We start from the raw sequence: 19,216 nt of genomic DNA on the forward strand, positions 1-19,216 counted from the left end.
GGGAGAAGGTTCTGCCCCCAAAGCAAATGCATACTGGACTCCTTGCCCAACTGACATGGAAGCCTCTAGTTGAAGAGTTAAGACAGCTAGACTGCATGATAGCATGGGTGTTCAGAAGGACCCTCCACCAGGACTCCCACAGCAAAGGAGAAACATGACTGGTCCCGAGTGCGAGGACTAACCGAGGCCACTGCTGCAGAGGCAGGCGTGAGTCCGGGGCAGGGGCTTGGCATGGTGGCTCTCCAAGATTTGCTGGACCAGCTGCTCGATGGAGAACTCGGCTGTCCCATTCCCGTTGCTGCAGGTCCACTTGATCCCGTGAACTGCGGGACAGAGAGGAGGAAAAGCGGTCATGGCCACACGAAGTCTGTGCTTAGGCCACACTGAGACCGGAGGAGCCATCACACCTCCATTGTCCACCAAAGCACATGGCTTGGGAAAGGGCAACTGCCACAAAATTCTTAGTGCTTCTGCAAAACAACAGCAAGAGTAGCCAACCATGCTCTGAGAGAAGGCTTTCCCAGCTTAACCCAACTTTGGACTGGTTTACACAACTTGTGTCCAACTGGTTTATGTGGCTCAGGAGGAGCAGTCCCACAGCAAGGCATTCTGCAGAACGTGGCTTATTTCTACCTCAGAAGACTGACTTCAGAACAGGCCACATTACTTTTTTGGACCATGCAGGCTGAGGCATTCTGGACAATGTAGTCCCCCAAAAAGCAACATTTCCAAGCTCTGTCAACAACTGGGTCAAACCAGTGTTGGCCCAGTTCAGCACTTTGTGTGGAGCAGCACTTTGGGTAGAGCTGCCTTGGAAAACCCACAAAGCGCAAGATGGCCGCCTGGAGATTTCCATCACTAGCAAAATGGTCACTCTGCAGTTTTTGTCACTAGCAGGATGCCTTCCGTGAGGTTTGTGTCACTGGCAAGATGGCTGTCCTGCAGTTTCTGTCACTAGCAAAATGACCAGTGTGAGATTTCTGTCATTGGCAATGGCGGGTCCCAAAAGAGACATCTCTGCTCCTTATTCTGGGTCCATCTGGCCTCCATGAATTTGAGAGATCCCCATTAACTTGTCTAACTCCTCTAAAAAACCATTTATGCTCACAGTCCTCTGAACTTTCTGTGGCAATGAGTTCCCAATGCATGCTAAGTACACACCTTGGAAAGTTACTTTTAGTTGTAATTTACTTCCTCCTTTCCTAGTAAAAGCATTTGGGAAATAATCTGTAGCCATTTGCTTCTTACCAAATGATTATTTGTTTCATTTCCTCTTTGATCCTGTTACTTTAAAAAAGCACAAAACAACCTTGGAAGACATTAAACTTGAAAAACTGTGTTGCAAATGTTTAAAGGACCATTTAAAAGTAGTCTTTAAAAAACCCATCCTAGGTCTCATATCAGGGCAAAGGCAGAACAAAAATAAAATATCAATGTCTATTTAAATGTAAATATATAAATAGTGATAAATAAGTAAATACGCACATCAGTAAAGCTACTTGTTCTCATGCCTTGCACTGCTTTGGAAAGCTAACATCATTGTGCCCTCACCAAAGAGCTTGCACGCATGTACCATTTCCATCTTCTAACTGCTGAATTTGTTCATGTGATTTCAGTCTTATCATTTATTTCTTAACTGGGATCTTTTGATACAGGGCAGGACATCACCACCACCACCACCACTATTATTATTCTTCAAATGGTTCTAAATCAATTTAATCTCATGGCAGAATGGGGTTGGACTGGATGGCCCTTGCGGTCTCTTCCAACTCCTTATTCTATGATTCTATGATTCATTTTATTCATGCACACTGCCCTGAAACACTGTCTTGAAACACAGGGGCAGCATGTCAATATTTTAAGTCAGCAAGCAAATATTAAAAACAGCACTGGAGACCAGTCTCTTCTGGCAGGTTTATCCAGATGATTTTAAAATTGTGAATTTAGATGCTGAATTGTCCTTTTAAACTTTTGCATGTTTTAATTAATGTGTTTTAACTGATGTTGTACATTGTTGATTTGTTCTTCTTCCCTGCCTCAATCTGTGGGGAGAGGCAGGTAAGAAATAATAATAATAATAATAATAATAATAATAATAATAATAATGTATTTTTCCAATAGCACTGTCATAATCCTCATCCTCCAGCCTCCCTTCCTCTGTGGAGCCCCCCATATTCTTTCCCTGTACCCCCCATAGAGCTCCTTCTCACATCCAAGGGGCTCCCCGGCTGTTACTCACTCACTTGCTTTTCAAGTACGATATGTACGCAAATAAATGGCCTATTTCTCCCCAGTGGAGTGGCATGTCCCCCCTTCCATTCTTCTCCTGGAGCCCCTGCCACAATCCGAGGGGGTCTCCCACCCACATGCCCATCTGCCCATCCTTCGCCCACCAGCCTTACACATAGGCTTCAGCTGCCCCACCAGCTCCTCCTTGGACCACTTCAGCCACTCCTTGCGGTCACTGTTGATGGAGCACAAGACAGGTCCACAGATCTTCCCGCAGTCCTCAATGGCCGGCACGTTCAGGTAGTGGACCAGCACAATGTCTGGGTTCTGGAAGGAAGAGAGGAGGCTTGGGGTGAGACTGGGCTGAAGCCAGAAAAAGGGCACCCACCCCACCTTGGCTGGGGTCAGGCCTGGGTCTCTTATAGCAAGTAAATTTCTATGCTGCATGTCAGTTCACTTAAACACTCTCTAGGTAGTTTACAATGTGTGAGCCAATTGCCCCCAACAAGCTGGGGACTCACTTTAGAAACCCATGGAAGGATGAAAGGCTGAGTTGACCCTGGAGCCCTGGCTGGGATCGAACTCACAACCTTGTGACCATGAATGGCTGCAGCACAGACATTTAACTGCTGGGTCAGCATCCCCCCATCCCCACTGTGCCAGAAAAAGACCACAGGGACCACAGGTGAGGGGGAATTCGGGGCCACAAAAAGAGTTGCCAGGGGCCCATGGATTTCCTTTGCATCCCCTGACACTCATCCCACTTACCTGGAGCAGCCAGTAGCAGCGCCGGTGGAATGTTGGGACGATGGACGAATGGACATAGCAGCCATAGAGACACTGCAGGGAAGGGGAAGACATTGGGGGGGAGAAAAGGGCCGGAGAGAAGGGGGGGGGAAAACAGGGGGGGGGGGGGCTTGACTGGGCTAAAGGCTTGCACTTCTTCCTCACCACAGAAAAACAGGATGCCAGACCTCCTCTCAAAACTTATTCTTACTACTACTATTAAGAATACAAAATTTTATACACATCCTGCCTTGTTCTACAGGATTGGACCTCAAGGCAGTTTATATATTCAAAAGAGTACAATATATTTAAGAACTTATGAACAAACAACTTTAAACTAAAATTAAAGTGTTAATAACATACTTGCTTCCTGACATTTTAAGTGTATGTTTCAAGTTCCTTCAAATATGCACTTAAAATGGCAGAAAGCAGGTTAAAAACTGTGTATTTAGAACAGTACCCCCCCCCCCGGCATGACTGGTGGAATCTGGAGGGCAGCAGTTCCTGAAAGGAACTTTTCCAAGCCTTCCATGCTCACCCACATTGCTGGGGAGCCCTTGGGGTCCCTTTCTCTTGAGTAGCCACACTGCCTCCCAATTGCTGCCGGTCTCTTTGCTCTGTCCTTCTGGTCCCAATCCCACCCAGAGCGGCAGAATAAGTGACTGAAGGCTGCCATTCCTCCTCTGGGCCGGGGCAGGTGAGGAACAGGGAAAAGGCCCAGCATCCACACTGAGCTTTTGTCTCAGCTCTAAAGGAACTACTACTCAAGGCACTAGAAGTCCCTCACCCTCAAACGGCTCCAGCAATTGGAGGTTCTTTGACATTCAGAGTGAAACCTGGAACAGATTCCTCCCAACCCCTCACTGATATGAGGACCACCAAGTCTTGGAGGGGACCAGGCAGCAAGGGAGGAAGGGAGGAAGAAAGGGGGGTGCTGGTCCAGCAGACTTGGCTGTGAGCCCCCCAAGTGCCCACTACATTGGGGCACAGCCTGCAGACTGCCCAACAAAGCCAGTCTGGGCCTGGCCTCAAGGGTCTGCCTGCCCTAGCCCTACCTCCACGCCCTTCACTTTCAGCTTCATGTGGTCCTCGCGGGTCGTCTTGCCGTCCTTCCGCTTCTTCCAGCAATAACCGTCCTTCCGATATTTCACCTTCTTGCGGTTGTACAGGATGATGGAGCCATTCTGGGGTCTGCCAGGATGCCATGTGCAGGAGACCAGGAGGAGAAAGAGAAGGAGGAGAAGAGAGGGAAAGAGAAGACGAAGAAGGAGGAGGAGGAGGAGGAGGAGGGGGAGCAAGAGGAAGAAGGGGAGAAAGAAGAGAAAAATAAGAAAAGGAAGTAGGAGAAAGATAAGAAGGAAAGGAAGAAGGAAGAGGAAAAAAGGGAGAGGAAGAGGAGAAGAAATGGAAGGAGAAGAAGACATGAAAGAAGAAGAATGTGGATGAAGAAGGAAGAGGAAAAAGGGGAAGAGAAAGAAGGAAGGAAGTGGAGGAGAGAGAGAAGACGACAAGGAGGAGAAAGAAAGGAGAAGGAGAACAGGAGGAGGAAGGGAGAAGGAAGGGGAAGAAGAGAAAACGGAAGGAAGGGGAGAAGGAAGAAGAAGAGGCAATGAGTGCCTTCGATACTGGGAATTTGCATTGTGGGATGCTCTGCACAAACATGACACCAGCCCCAGGAAGGTCCCTTGGCTCAGCCTTGGGGAAGGGGAGAGATGGCGGTGCATGCACACCTGCAATCCCTTTGCATCTTGCGACGGCTGGGCAACCAGCATAGGCCTAGGGGCCACTTTCAGGCTTTTAATGCTGCCTTATGTTTTATGGTGCCTTGTCCTCCTTCAGTGAGGACATCTGGTCACCTTGGCACCGGGAAGGCTTCTTTTTAAAAGAACCAAGCATTTGTTTTTTCAGGAATAAAAAGTAATCACTTGCTATCCATTACAAATGTTCCAAAGACATTGCTTTCTCTGCCATTTCTCAAGTGGGAATTAAAGTGGATACTCTTTTAGTCTCGAAAAGCAAAGTGTGGCCAGATGAAAAGCATCCCAGGCCCTGAGATTTAGGGGTCAAACCCAGAGACCCTGAGGCAGCCTCCGCTGAGATGAGTGGGGCAGAGGTACAGAAATGGCACCAAGCACGGCACCTTTAGCATCAGCCAACATCGCTCAGAGCATGCCAGTCCATTTTAGAAGGTCTAACAAATGAGAAAAGATTTCTCTGGTGGAAATTAAGTTTTCCAAGATCTACAAAGAACAGAAGGGAGGGGAAAAGGTATATTTTTTGGCTCCTTTGTCAGCTCTGCTTTTAACATGAGAGTTGTACTCCAGCCAAATGATGTTTTCCTAGTGCTCCTTTGAAGCAAAAACAGTATTATTAGATGCTTTGAAACTGCCTGAAGCAGTGAGGGACCCAATACTCACCATTCTGCTGTGTAAAGTAGTGTGTGTGTGTGTGTGTATGATTTTCAAGGCAACCCTCTTGCTCTGAGGAGCAGCGAAAAGGTGGTCCAGACCCTGAGATCTGGGTTCCCTACATCTAATAAAGGCTGCAAGCTGCTTGCTTGTGATACAAAATGATAAAATAAATAATAAAACTTTTATTTGTATCCCGCTTTTCTGTGACGAGACAATCAAAGCGGCTCACAACACATTAAAATCCACATCTACAACACTGTGTCCCAAATTCCCCCCCTTAAAACAGGATTGAACATGTTACAATTAAAATATCTATTAAAACAGATATATATATATATATCGAGGACAGAGCGGTGGGCTGATATATGATGTGAGTCAGGGGCAGTCATTCTGTGGCCGGGCACAAAACACACACTCCTCGCCCCAACACTCCCAAGAGGCCATTTGCCCCAGACAATTAAACCACAGGTTTGTAGATCTATGGGGGACAGAGGCCAAATTGTGCCCCTGCCTCCCAGGAGTTGCACCAGAACCAAAAAACAAACAAACAAACAAACAGTTAAAGCAAAACCACTTCCAATTCTCCCTCCGCTTTATGATCTGCTGGTTTTCAGCCTGGAGTTTGGGCTTTGTTTTCTTGCCGGAGGCTGCCATGAGGCCCAGCCACTACACTTTGAGGAGGGGTTTGTGGTGGTTCAGGCCATGTCCAGTCATTTTTTGGCCTGGATTTTGTTTAACTGTGGGAGAGCTCCCTGTGGGGCTTCAGAGGCCCACAAGAAAGAGCCTGGGCTGCATTTTCCCCACCCCTGAATTGAACAGTAAGACGGTCCCTTTCCCCCGTTTGGCAACTTTAAAGATGTTTCTTAAATGGAAATCAATGAAAAAAGAGGTTGGTGGCTGCACAAGAGTCACAGAACTGCTCTGAATGAAAGAAATACATACAAAGGCCTTCTGGGTCTAGGAGAACAAGTGAGCTACCAGATATAGTTTGTGCCCATGCTGAAATGGGAAATGCTTTTGCCAGTATTTCCCCCCGCTGGCTATGGGGCTGGGTTATCCCTGGATCCCCTGCCCCATACACAGCCCACAAAAATGTCCATGACATCAGATCGGGAAAGATTCTGGCCCCCGTACCTGGTCTTCGGGGAACAAGAAAGCCACTCTTCATGTTTCTCAAAGGTGATCAAGTAGGAGGCGATCTCCTGTGGTGCAAAGAAAGAAAGAGAGAGGAAACCCAACTCAGTCAGAAGCACATACCTCCCATCCAGCATTCCCAAAGGTTGGCAGCTTCTTGCAGTACAACTCCCAGAACCCCCCAAACCAAGCATGGCCATGGATGCCGGTAGGCCCCAAACACAGGTCCATCCCAGGCAACCCAATGCAGAGGGCTATGGCGCTGGCTATCTGGCTTGTAAAAAAGACAGCTGCCCTCAAAGGGTCAGCCCAGCAGTGGACAAAACAGGGCAGGGGCAGCCAACTGGGAGAGAGGGGGCTTCCCAGTCCAAAACCAGTGGAAGCAACACCCACCTTCCCACCCAAACTCCACAAAGCAAATGGTCTTGTGTTGGAGTGCCATGGCACCCCAAATGCCACAGAGTGTTGTGTTTGCTTCTTCACCTTGTCTTTCAAACAAATTCTTAAACCAATTTAATTTTGAAGATGGTTTAGTTACTCTCTCAAATAATGTATATATTTTAGTGATTCTGGGGGCTATGTTTTAAATCTAGTTTTAATATTCTATAAGATGCCTAGAATCACAATGAAGAAAGGATGGGATATACAGTGGGCCCTGGTTGTCCGCTGGGGCTTGGTTCCAGGACCTCCTGTGGATCCTTAAATCTGTGGATACTCAAGTCCCACTATATACAGTGGCATAAGAAGACAGGGCTCCCTATAAAAATGGCAAAATCAAACTTGGCTTTTTGGAATTTACATATTTTAAAAAATAATTTCCAAACCGCGGATGCTTAAATCAATGGATAAAGAAATCCTTGGATACGGAGGGCTGGCTGTACATGGAAAAGCATCAACAGCAGTAACCACGATCATAAAATCCTAATGTCCCCAGCTGTCCTGATATGCTGGGAGAACGGCCAGAGCTTGAACATGTCACTATTTAAGACAACAATTCCCAGAATCCCCAGTCAACACGGCTGGTGCAATCCGTAGTCCAGACAACTTTCCCAAGCTCTGTATTTGTTTTAACACTGGAAACCTCCCCTGAGGGCACTGCCATCCATGCGCAGAAACCTCTGAAATAACTAAGGGGAAATGAATAAATGAGGGTGCCTGGTGCTCTGCTTTTTTGGAGGGGTTGCAGTACTTGGGGGACGCCATTTTCAGCGCTCACCGGAAACCGCCTTTCAGGAACACTGCCCTCCAAGGCAGAGCGCAAACGTTTAAATGCATAAATAACGCGCTGTCAGATAAACTCCTTGTAACGTTATCCAATGTTTCCCCTGACTACTCGGTATTTATAGAATGGCGTTTTTAACTGGCCTGGCACTTCCATGGCTTTTCTGTTTCTGCAAGGCCAGGGCAGTGACACTTCGGCCAGGGGCCCAGAGGGGCAACTGGACCACCTCTGCCCCTTAAACCCACCCGGACCCCAAGGCAGGATTCCCAAGTCCTTCTCTTCCCTTCTCCATAGATTGCGCACAACAAGAACCCATTGCCCCTCTCCTGGAAGCGGCTTGCCCTCATTGCATGAGGCTTGGGGCAGAAAAAGCACTCTGCACATGCTCTGGAAGGCAGTTAGGAGGTGATGTTGGTAAGAACGACCCGAGGGCAAGTAGGGACCAGCCCCCCCCCCCATGATTCATTACGCTTGCACATGAGTTTATCAGATGCATGAAAGAGCCAAAAGGTAAGACTCCAAAGCATGGATTCAACACTATGGGAAAAAGAGATCCTGACTAAACATTAGGAAGGACTTCCCGAGGCTAAAAGCTGCCTACAGTGAAATGTACTTCAGAAAGTGGTGGCCTCTCCTATAAGGGCAGTCTTTACATAGAGGTTGGGTGGGCATCTTTCAGGAGCGCTTCAGCTGTGTCTTCTGCATGGCTGAAGAGAGTTAGACTACATGGGACCCTTGGGGGTCTTTCCAGTTCTAAGATGCCATGCCTCTGAGTCTGGAATGGCCCACTTGGGATGACTTCAGCTTTGCTAAGCTGGATAAACCTCCACACATTCCCCTGCCCTCATCCCACAGCATCAGATGGGAGGAAGAACCAGGACCAGCCAAAGGTTGTTTGATTTTAGGTAGGATTTCCTCCCTCAAGTGCAATTAAAGCAAAGCAGATGCCTCCAACTTCTTTATCGACTTACATACAGCAGCCCTGTGGAATCCAAAGGGTTCTCCTAGGCAAGGAAGACTCAGAGGTGGATTGGGGCTGCCTTCCTTTGAACACAGCCTGCAGCAGCCGACATTTCCTGGCAGTCTCCCTCCCAAGTACTAACAAGGCCAGCCACTGCTTAGCATCTGAGACCAGAGGGGACCCAGGGCCTTTGGGGTATTTTGGGACCTCCAGCTGCAATGAGCTCCCTCAAAGGTCTCATTTCCAGACATTAACAGCATACATATTTTGAGCTGCTCCCGCAGGTACCCAAGTTGTGCACAGGTGCAGCCTTCCAATGGCTTCTTCCACTCATCTATTTCTAATCCCCTCCACCTTCCCTTGTTATTTGCAGAGATTATGGTTCTTTGTCATTACATCCTTCCAGTGCATCTTTGGCAAGGTTTCCACCTGTCACCTGCAGGAGCTGAGCCCATCCAGAACAGAACGACTTCTTCAAAGGACCACCGTGAGGATCAGCTATGGGTTTCTGTTGCTTTCAGCCCTAAATAGCTAAGTCAGACTCATCCATGCCACTGCAGTCCCAATGTCTATGTATGGCTGAGAAAGCTGGACACTGAGAAAAGCTGATGGGTGGAAAATCAACTCTACTGATATGGATTGCCCTATGGCTGCCCCAAAATGTCTCACCCAATTATGTCTATGTTAAATAATTTTAATCTGTATGTATAATGTTGTTGTTTAGTTTTACGTAGGGAATAAGGGGATTATGTCATTTTTATTTATGTATGTATTTATGCATTTTATTTATGTATTTTTACTTTATTGTTGAAACCTCGATCCCTTGGGAGAGGTGGGATGTAAATTAAACCTGTTGTGGTTGTTGTTATTATTATTTGAAATGCGGTGCTGGAGGGGACTTCTATAAGCACCACAGACTGGCAAAAAGACAAATTGTAAAAGGGTCCTAGAATAAATTAAGCTTGAACTCTCCCTAGAGGCCAAAATGGCTAAACTGTGACTGACATGCATCATCATCATCATCATCATTTTAAACAGAGCCATCTGGATGGCCATCTGTCAAAGGGGGTGCTTTGATTGTGAGTTTCTGCATTGCAGAATGGGCTTGGACTGGATGGCCCTTTTTGGAGTCTCTTCCAAGTCTATGGTTCTATAATCATCATTATCATCATTACTATTATATCCTGATTTCTCCCCAAAATTGGGACTCAAACCACCTCACAGCTTAAACTGGGGAGTAGTATGGTACCTGTAACCTGCCTCAGTTAACCGTTTTGCTGCTGCTGCAGCTCTTTGGAGCAGCTGAGGTTTCCAAACACTCTTCAAAGACAGCCCCAAGGAAAGTGTGTTACAGTAGTCCAGATAGGATGTAACCAAGGCATGTACCAATGTGGCCCGATCCAGCATCTCAATGGACAGGTCTGGTTGGTACAAGAGCTTTAAATGTGCCAAAGCACTCCTGGCCACCACAGAAACCTGGGCCTCTAGCTTCAAAGCTGAGTCCAGGAGGACACCCAAACTGCGAACCTGCGTCCTCAGAGGGGAGTGCGGTCCGGTCTAACATAGGCAGAGACCTTGATCTGCCACTCAACTGGCCAGAAGCACCTCAGTCTTCCCTGGATTAAATGCTCAATTTCTCCATTACTGATGACAGGAACCCGTTTAAATCCATCATAGAATCATAGAATCCTAGAGCAAGGGCCCTGATCCAGTCCAACCCCCTTCTTCTGCCATGCAGGAAATCCAAATCAAAGCATCCCTGACAGATGGCCATCCAGCCTCTGTTTAAAGACCTCTAAGGAAGGAGACTCCACCACAATCTCAGAGGAAGGAGTGTGTTCCACTGTCGAACAGCCCTTATTCACAGGAAGTTCCTCCTAATGTTGAAGCATAATCTCTTTTCCTGTAGTTTGCATCCATTGTTCCATGTTCTATTCTCTGGAGCAGCAGAAAACAAGCTTGCTCCCTCCTCAATATGACACCCCTTCAAGTATTTAAACAGGGCTATCATATCACCTCTTAACCTTCTCTTCTCCAGGATAAACATCCCCATCTCCCTCAGTCGTTCTTCATAGGACTTAATGGTTTCCAGACCCTTCACCATTTTGGTGGCCCTCCTTTGGACACGTGGCTCCAGTTTCTCAATGTCCTTTTTGAATTGTGGGGCCCAGAACTAAACACAATATTCCAGGTGGGGCCTGGCCAAAGCAGAATATAGTGGCATTATTACTTCTCTTGATCTAGACACTATCAAGGCAGCCTCCTTGGATTGGGGTGGAAAGGAGTAGGAGAGACAGGTGTCATCTGCATATTGATGGCACCGCACCCCAAAACTCTGGATGCCCCTTCCCAGTGGTTTCATGGATATGCTGAACGGCAGGAGGGACAGACCTGGAGCCTGAGGGACAAACTGGAGTCCCCCAGCACCACCTTCTGGGTTCGCCTCTCATAGAATCACAGAATCCTAGAGTTGGAATAGACTGCAAGGGTCATCCAGTCCAACCCCATTTTGCCTTGTAGGAATACAGAATCAAAACACCCCCAACAGATTCCCATCCAGCCTCTGTTTAAAGACCAAACGTAGTTGCAGATTTGTAAGTCAATGAAGCCTTGCAAATCGTAGCACGCTGTTGCTCTGCTAGCTGAGCTGGATGCAAATCTTCCAGGAAGGACTGGATGGACTGTAAAACAGGGAAACTCTGGCCACATGGTGAGATGGCATGCCTTGCTAGAAAAGGCAATGATGCTTGGCAAGGGAAAAGGTCGCAGGAAGAGAGAAAGACGGCATTATAGGCGGATGGACTCCTTCAAGGAAGCCACCGCTGCTGCCCTGAGTTTGCTCTGGAATAATAAATATGAATACATCTCCAGACTGCTCTGTAGTTATGCCCCAGAACAGTAAGGCAACCAAACATGGCAGGGCTTTCTTGGTGTTGGCAGCCTGGTTTTGGAAGATTTCTTTTTGCACCTCCTTTGATTGTAAACAGCTTTGAGGTTTTATTCTTAAAAAGGAATAAACTTGTAGCTTTGGATTCCCTAACTGCTGCATCTATGGATCTTATAGCATAACCGATTTGGGAGGTAAATTAAAATGATGTTGCAGATATACTGGATACCAAACACTTTCTGAGTAATGATCTGAGTGCATCTTTACATTGCTGACTTTGTAATGCAAGCTTTTAAACATATAATCCAGCTACATCCATATATCGCTTCTTTCTGGGTAGAAACGATTACTTGTCATAAGGAAACAAACTTTGAATTTTGCAAACAGTCCTGCATTTTCCCACTTTCTACTGATCATGCTCTGCTGGTGGCTAAAAAACTACTGTTATTATATGACTATTTATATCCATGAAAACTCATCAAGAAATAAACACCAGTTGAGTCTTAAAGGGCTGCCATTTCCCTTTCCCTCCTCCTCTTCCTTCCTCCTTTTCATGTTGCAAGAGACCAACTCAGCTACTTCTTGGAAAACTATTACTGTAATATTGGAAAGTTCTGCATCCTTATTATTCTATGGATAAAGGACCTAACCATTTCTAGGTTCAGTCTCCCTGATCAGGAATTCCAAAATCTGAAATGCCCCCAAATCCAAAAACGGCTGAGAGAGAGGCACCTTTGCTTTCTGACGGGTCCATTACACAAGCTTTGTTTCATGCAAAAATATATAGTTAAACTATTACATGTTAAATTCCCTTCAGGCTATGAGTATACAAAACAAAAATAAATTCTGTGTTGAGACTTGGTTCCCATCTCCAAAATATCTCATGATGGATATGCAAATATTCCAAAATCCAAATAAAGCCATTCTTATTCAGCCCATCTTTAAGACGGATGCCATTAAGAACACCATCCACATAAAAAGCCAACAAAGTCTCATTATTCATTTAATCAAGCCTTTTCAGATCTTGCAGGCCTGGTTTTATTGTGGGACCAGGGGCTTGGTTTTAGATTATTATTTTTAACTTTGTATGTTTTAAATGTTATATCTGCAATTTTAAACTTTTTTTGATTTTAATTGTTTTAATGTGTTTTATATTCATGCCGTTCACCCGCTTTGGGTCCCACTTTGAGAGAAGGGTGGGGTAAAGATAAAATAAAATAAATAAACAATGGAAATATATACAAATACGCATACTTTTCAAGACCATGTTCTTGCCCTGAGATTTCTCCCTATGTCCTGGAGAATGAAGAAAAGGGGATACCTGGCAACCCCACTCCCTCCGCACTTCCCCAGGTGACTTCTGCATCAGACAAAAGAAATGGGAAATCCATGTATGTCTATGAAAACTGTTCTTTAACAAATAGTTTTAAAATCCTTTTTAAAATCTCACTAACTGCCCCAAGAGACTTAGGACCGAGATTAAACTGACCAGCCAACGGATGGACAAAGAAAACTCTCACGCGCCCTGATCTGACCCTGTGCAAGCCCCCCTTGGCAAGCCTACCTCATTGGTGTTCCAGCGCAGGCGCTCTTTCGGCAAAGCTGGGCACTTGGGCACACAATCCACAAGCTTCTTTGGCAGGAAGACCTTCAGGTGGTGGTTGTTTTCTGAATGGAGAGGAAGCAGAACAATAGGGGATCAAGCCATGTCTGAAGCCCACAACCAAGGAGCAACCCCTGAGAAAGCAGAGCCCTGTTGCAGAGTGATCTGGGGCAGACGAAGAGCGAGACTCCCCTGGCCAGCTTCTCTGGGGAGGTGGGCAAGAGGAGGGGCGGCCATGGGGCCCGGCCGGGACGGATGCCACCCCCCCCCCCCGGAAGATGAGCCCCATCTTCTTAATGCTCCCATCACAGGCTGGGACTCAGAGCATCCGGTCAATTTTAAATTGTGACTTTTAATGGGTATATGTCAAGAAACTGTATTATATATTTTAATGGTTTTATGGTAGTATATTTTAATGGTCAGTTCAATGTATTTTTAAATGGTGTTTTGTATTTTAACATGTTGTAACAACAACAACAATACATTTATTTATATCCCGCTTCTCCAGCTATCAAAGCGGCTTACACTAAAAATATCCATACAATGCAATACTACAATAATGTTTCATTATATCCTAAACCCTCCCTAACCTTTCCATCCACAATAAAATACAATTATATTACTGGACAGTTATTAAAACAGGACAAAGGCAGTTTGGGCGATTGTCAAATGAACAGATACAAGGCCTTCATCTGAATCCGGAAAGGCCTGCCGCAAGACATGTGTCTTGACTGCCTTTTTAAAGCAATCAAGACTAGTAATAGTTGGCCCTCCTTATCCACGGACTTCTTCTCCACGGAGTCAAGCATCCAGGGTTTGAACATGCTCAAAAAAAGTCTAAATTTCAGATATCAAACCCTGGTTCTCCATTTTTTATAAGGGACACCCTTTTGCTATGCATTATATACAATGAGACTTGAGCATACATGGATTTTGTTATCCATGGAGGATCTTGGAACCAAACCCCAGCAGAGAACAAGGGTCCACTGTACTTTGAAGCCTTCAGGAGAAGCAGGAAAGAAATAATAATAATTATTATAATAACAACAATTATAACTATAATAATTATTATTATCAGCAGCAGTTTTCTGGAAAATGTAGAAAGAGATATCTGTGTTGTTAGAAAATGGCTTCAGAGAACATGGGTGAGGGATATAAGCCTTTGGATTCTGCTTATTTCACATGGAGGAAGTGCGTTTACGCTCATGAGCATAACCTGCTGTTATGTTGTTTTAATGTATTTTAAGCATTTTAATCTTTTAAATTGAATTTTAGTATTGGATTTGTTTTAATTATTGCAGCAATTTATTTCTATTTTAATATATTATTTTTGTATGTTTTTTAACTGTATGGTGTTTTTTAATGTTGTAAGTCGCCCTGAGTCCCAGCCTTGGGAGAAGGAAGGGATATACACACATACAACAACAACAACAACAACAACAACCACCTCCCAGCATTCTATTCAGGGGAAGATGATCCAACTGGGCTTCTCCTTGTCTTTGTTCTTTCAGCGGCTGAAGGCCAGGGCAGAGCAAGGCTACGATGATCTGCAACGGCTTTCTCCCATTTTGTCATTCTGTTTTGATGCCTGACCTCCATCCTGGCACTTAAGCTGCCATTTCTCTTCTTCTGAATGACCATCCTCCAATTTGTCCAGAATGCTTCTCTGTCCAACAAAACTGAGGCTCAGAGAACCATGCGTTTGCCAAAAAAACTGTTCCTTCATTTTAGGGCAGGCATTGCTGCTCTCTCTCTCTCTCTCTCACTCTCTCTCTCTCTCTCTCTCTCTCTCTCTCTCTAAGAGCGCCTGCAGTTTTCAACTGGCAAATATGTTAAAAAAAACAACCAAAACCACTGTTTAAAAAACTCCAGCTATAATTCAGCAAATGCAATTTTCATTTAGCAAATGAGTTGGCAGCGGAAAACACAACGCCAAGGTGCAGGTTTCTAGCAGCTCCAGGGCCTATTATAAGATCTGAATGGGGACAGCAGCGGCATGCACTGAAAAATGTTCTTCAATGCTGATACCTTTTTTACAATGTACCTGCTCCATCTGTGGCCAGAAAGGCACTCAGAGCAACGTTGATAACGCTGAGAGAAATACAATCCATAGACCGCAGGGACCCAAAATCCCACATAAACAAACATGGTTATTGTGGCTGTGTGTGTCTTCAAGTTGCTTCTGACTTATGGTGACCCTGGGGGGGGGGGTTTCACTGGGTTTTGGGGGGCTGAGAGTGTGTGATTCGCCCAGGATCCCCCAGTGTGGGTTTCTGTGGCTAAGCAGAGGGTCAAACCCTGGCCTTCAGAGCCACAGTCCAATAGATCACTGGCTGACAGTCAACTCCTCGATTGCGCTCTGTCCCCCATTCTCCCCATCTGCCAGATTGATCATTCAGCAAAACTTTAAACAGCCTCCAGCAGACCCAGAGGCTGGAGAAAGAGAAGCCCCCATTTTGGGAGAGATGGGAGCTCAATTAATTAATTAATTAATTAATACATTTTCTTAGCAGCAAAAGGGCATCAAAAGGAGTGGCAAACAAGCCAGCCTTCCTCAGAAGAGTAACCATAGATGCCACTCTAGGAAAGGCCTTGCCCAACTTCACCCTCCATCCCATTCTCATGCCAATCGCATGGGCATAAACAGAGCGCCACGGAGGAGGGAACCCCTCGTTGATCAATGGGGAAAATATGGAGATGGGAAAGCGAGTACAGTGGGCTCTCCACATCCCCTGGAGTGAGGGGCACAGGACCCCCGTGGAAGTGGGGAAACTGCCTGAAGAAACACCTCTCTAGGAATCTTTAGACTGTAAGCCTGAGGGCAGGGAAATGTCTAATTAACCAGTTGTAAGCCACTCTGATAGCCTTGGCTAGATGATGATGATGATGATGATGATGATCTCTAAGTCCTCCAATGCAGTTCTGTATTCACACCTGCCAGAAGAATAATGCTGGAGGACCTACAATACCTAGAGGAGTGCCTTCTCTAGTAATCTCCAGGTCCTTCAGTGCAACTCTATGGTCAATTGCCAACAGAGTTGCTCTGGAGGACCTGGAGATTCCTAGAAAGAACATATTAATCAAATCCGCTGCAAAAGTCAAAGCCACAAAGGTGGAGATGGGAACGTGAGTCCAATCACCTCCTGAATCCGGACAACTCTAGGCGCACTGGACTACACAGCCATCATCCCCAGGTGCTCCTGCCGTTGGGGCCAGGAGGAGATGGGGAGGCCTGGGTCCTTTGGGGAAACCAAAGGGGGCCAAAAATGATCCCACGCGATCCGTCTCCCATCGAGGCGGCAGAGAGGGGCGCAGGGCAATGCTCTGGCCGACTCACCGGAGACCTCTGTGGTTTCCTTGTTCATCTTTACGTCTTTGATGGCGGCAGTTAGAGTTCTCGGCCGGGAGAGCTCAGATCGGGACGCCTGAGGATGCGGGTCAGACCTGCGCGGGCGGCAAGGAAGACGCGGGCGTTAAAGGGAGACAAGCCAAGCAGAACACTGGCATCACTTGACGCTGTTTTTAATGGAGCGGTTAAATATTGCTAACTCTTGTAGCCCCTTTGCAAGAAAGACATTGGCAGCAGGAGCTTTCCTAGACTCCAGTCTACTTCCTCAGATGGAGATTAGGTTCCTCAGATGTGAAGTCTGCTGCCAAGCTCTTTCTTTCAGTGAGTCTCAAAGATACTAGAAGACCTCTCTCCAGACCGATTCTACAGACTAAAGCTCCAAATTTAGCCGGACGGAGTGGAACGCCATCAGCCTCTTCTGGGTCCAAATGCATCTGAGGAAGCCAAGTCCCAGCTGCCAAGGTCTTTCTTTCCATGAGTCTCTACAAGACCTCTCTACAACCCAGTGGTCCCCCAGGGGTCTCTTGAAGGGCTTTTGGACTTCATCTCCCAGAATCCCAGACGATGGGTCAACATGGCTGAGGCTTCTGGGAGCTGAAGTCTCCAGTCTCTACGGACTGCTTCTAGAGGCGAAGAGGCTGGCTGGCTCTTTGAGTCCAATATTGGAAGAAGGGCCATTGCTTTTTGAGTGGCCCAGTCTTCACTGTCAGTGCCTCAGGTGCCAGGCTTTCAAAAGCCAGGCATCTCTTTCCGGCGGAGAGGGCTCTTGCCTTTCACTCACAGCCACTGCAAAACCCATCAGTCCCGGAGCAGGCCAGGGAGCCTTCGGGGCCGGGGCTCTGGGGGCCTGGGCTTCCCCCAAAAGGGACCCCTCCAGTCTCCTCTGGGTTGAACAAGGTGAGATTTCTGGGTCCAGAGAAGCAGGGAGCCCCGAAGGGCCTGACCCAGCCCAGCCCCCTTCTTCCGCCGCCGCCGCCGCCGCCGCCATGCAGGGACTCTCCATCCAAGCAGCCCCCGCCGCCCTCCAAGTCTTGGGCTGCGGAAGAGCCCCTGCTGCCCTTCCAGCTCCCCTCCTGCCGGCCCGCCTGGCCCCAGGGCCAGGGGATCATGCTGGGAGCCCTAGGGCTGCCCCTCCCGAGACAAGCCCGGGGCTCCCCCTGAGCAGGAAGGCAGCCGGAGCCCAGGGCCCTAGGAGTGGGGCAGCTCAGTCCCCGAGGAGAGAGGCGCAGGAGGAGGAGGAGCCCTTCCTCCCTTCCGCTCACCTTCCTCCTGCTCCTGGGCCCTGCTCCCGCTGCTTCCTCCTCCTCTTCCTCCTCCTCCTCCTCTTCTTCCTTGGAGCCCGGAGGAGAAGGGCCTTCCTCCGTGGGGCCCCTCCGGCGCCATGCTTGCCCGGCCCAGGCCCAGGCCGAGAGGGTAGGGCTCCGTCCGGGGCTGCCCTCCTGCCTGCCTTGCGGAGGGAGGAAGAGGCGGCGCCTGCTGCTGGGCTCAGCGCCGAGCAGCAGGACTCCGGAAAGGAGGAGCCAGAGAGGCCCGCCGCCGCCGCCGCCTCCTCCTCCTGGGGCTTGGGCCCAGCAGCGGAGCCCCAGCCCGGCAGCAGCCTCCCCTTCGCCGGAAGGAGGACGAGGAGGACGCTGCTGCCGCCGCCGCCGCCTTCCTGCCCCCGACTAGAGGCTGCCAGCAGCAGGAGGCGTGGGAACCCGGCCGAGGATTTTCCCACGCCGCCCTCCTGCTGCCTTTCCTGCCTGCCTGCCTTGGCACAACGAAGCCTGGCCCCGGAGGACCCGGCGGGGGCCCTGCCGTGGCTCTCAGGCCCCTCCTCCTCCTCCTCCTCTCAAGGGCCAGGAGGCCAAATGGACCCCCCCCCCCCCCGCTCCAGGGCCCCTCACCCGGACTACGGATCCCAGGAGGCCGCCGGGGCTGCAGAAAGAGGAGCCCAGGAGGAGACCCCCCCCTTCCTGGCTCAATGCTAGGGAATCCTGGGAGCTGGCCTGGAGCCTCTGGCGCCACAAGGAAGCACAGCTCCCAGGAGGCCCTAGCCCTGAGCCCAGGCAGCCTGCAGCCCTCTCCGGAGCAGGAGCCAGGCCTGGGCGGTGCGGGGGAGAGGAGTCCCAAGGGCCTTCCATCTTCTCTCCTTGCCTAGCTTTGCTTTGCACCGGCGGCTTCCAGGCCACCTGAGCTGCCCTGTGGAATTCTGGGGCCTTTGCCCTTGCTTAGCATTCCCCAGCACTGAGCCGGACTGGCTCCATTGCAGCCCCCTCGGTCCAGAAGAAGCAGGACGGAAACATCCCAGCCTCCCTCCACCCAAAGGCTTTCCGGTTGCATTTGAATCAACGGTGGTTGGAACAGCTTTAATAGGAGAACAGGGCAGGACACTTGATTTGGCACTGACCCATTAACAAGGCCAGTAGAGTTGAAGCATGTCTTCCCAAGGGTCCGACTTGTTCGGAAAGGCCCAAGGCCCAGAGCCCCAATTGCTGGAAGGCTTTCAAAGGGAAGCGGCCGCTCTCCCAACTCCAGCCGCAGGCAGCAAGGGAGGAAAGAAGGCTGGGAACCATGCAGCTCTTTGCCTGAGGAGCTTGGACTACAGCTCCCAGCATTCCTCACCATTGGCCAGACTGCCTGCGGACGGCTGGG

At 48.4% G+C, this 19,216-nt stretch overlaps 1 protein-coding gene across 3 annotated transcripts in view; it reads right to left on the bottom strand.

Annotated features, from left to right (window-relative positions):
- CAMTA2 (calmodulin binding transcription activator 2) overlaps window positions 1–18,094 on the bottom strand; it is a 50,234-nt gene extending 32,140 nt beyond the window's left edge. For 2 of the 3 annotated variants that reach the window (XM_042474192.1, XM_042474191.1), the window contains exons 1-8: window positions 17,845–18,094; window positions 16,571–16,677; window positions 13,195–13,298; window positions 6,561–6,628; window positions 4,071–4,206; window positions 2,998–3,069; window positions 2,403–2,556; window positions 183–323 (exon numbers count right to left, since the gene is read on the bottom strand). In XM_042474192.1, the coding sequence (XP_042330126.1) occupies window positions 183–323; window positions 2,403–2,556; window positions 2,998–3,069; window positions 4,071–4,206; window positions 6,561–6,628; window positions 13,195–13,298; window positions 16,571–16,598 (703 nt within the window). In that variant the 5' untranslated portion in view covers window positions 16,599–16,677; window positions 17,845–18,094. The remainder of the gene's footprint in view (window positions 1–182; window positions 324–2,402; window positions 2,557–2,997; window positions 3,070–4,070; window positions 4,207–6,560; window positions 6,629–13,194; window positions 13,299–16,570; window positions 16,678–17,844) is intronic. The other variant, XM_042474193.1, reaches the window with a different exon arrangement.
- Between the last annotated feature and the right edge of the window lie 1,122 nt (window positions 18,095–19,216).

Source organism: Sceloporus undulatus, chromosome 6 (assembly GCF_019175285.1).
Source record: "Sceloporus undulatus isolate JIND9_A2432 ecotype Alabama chromosome 6, SceUnd_v1.1, whole genome shotgun sequence".
Lineage (NCBI taxonomy): Eukaryota > Metazoa > Chordata > Lepidosauria > Squamata > Phrynosomatidae > Sceloporus > Sceloporus undulatus.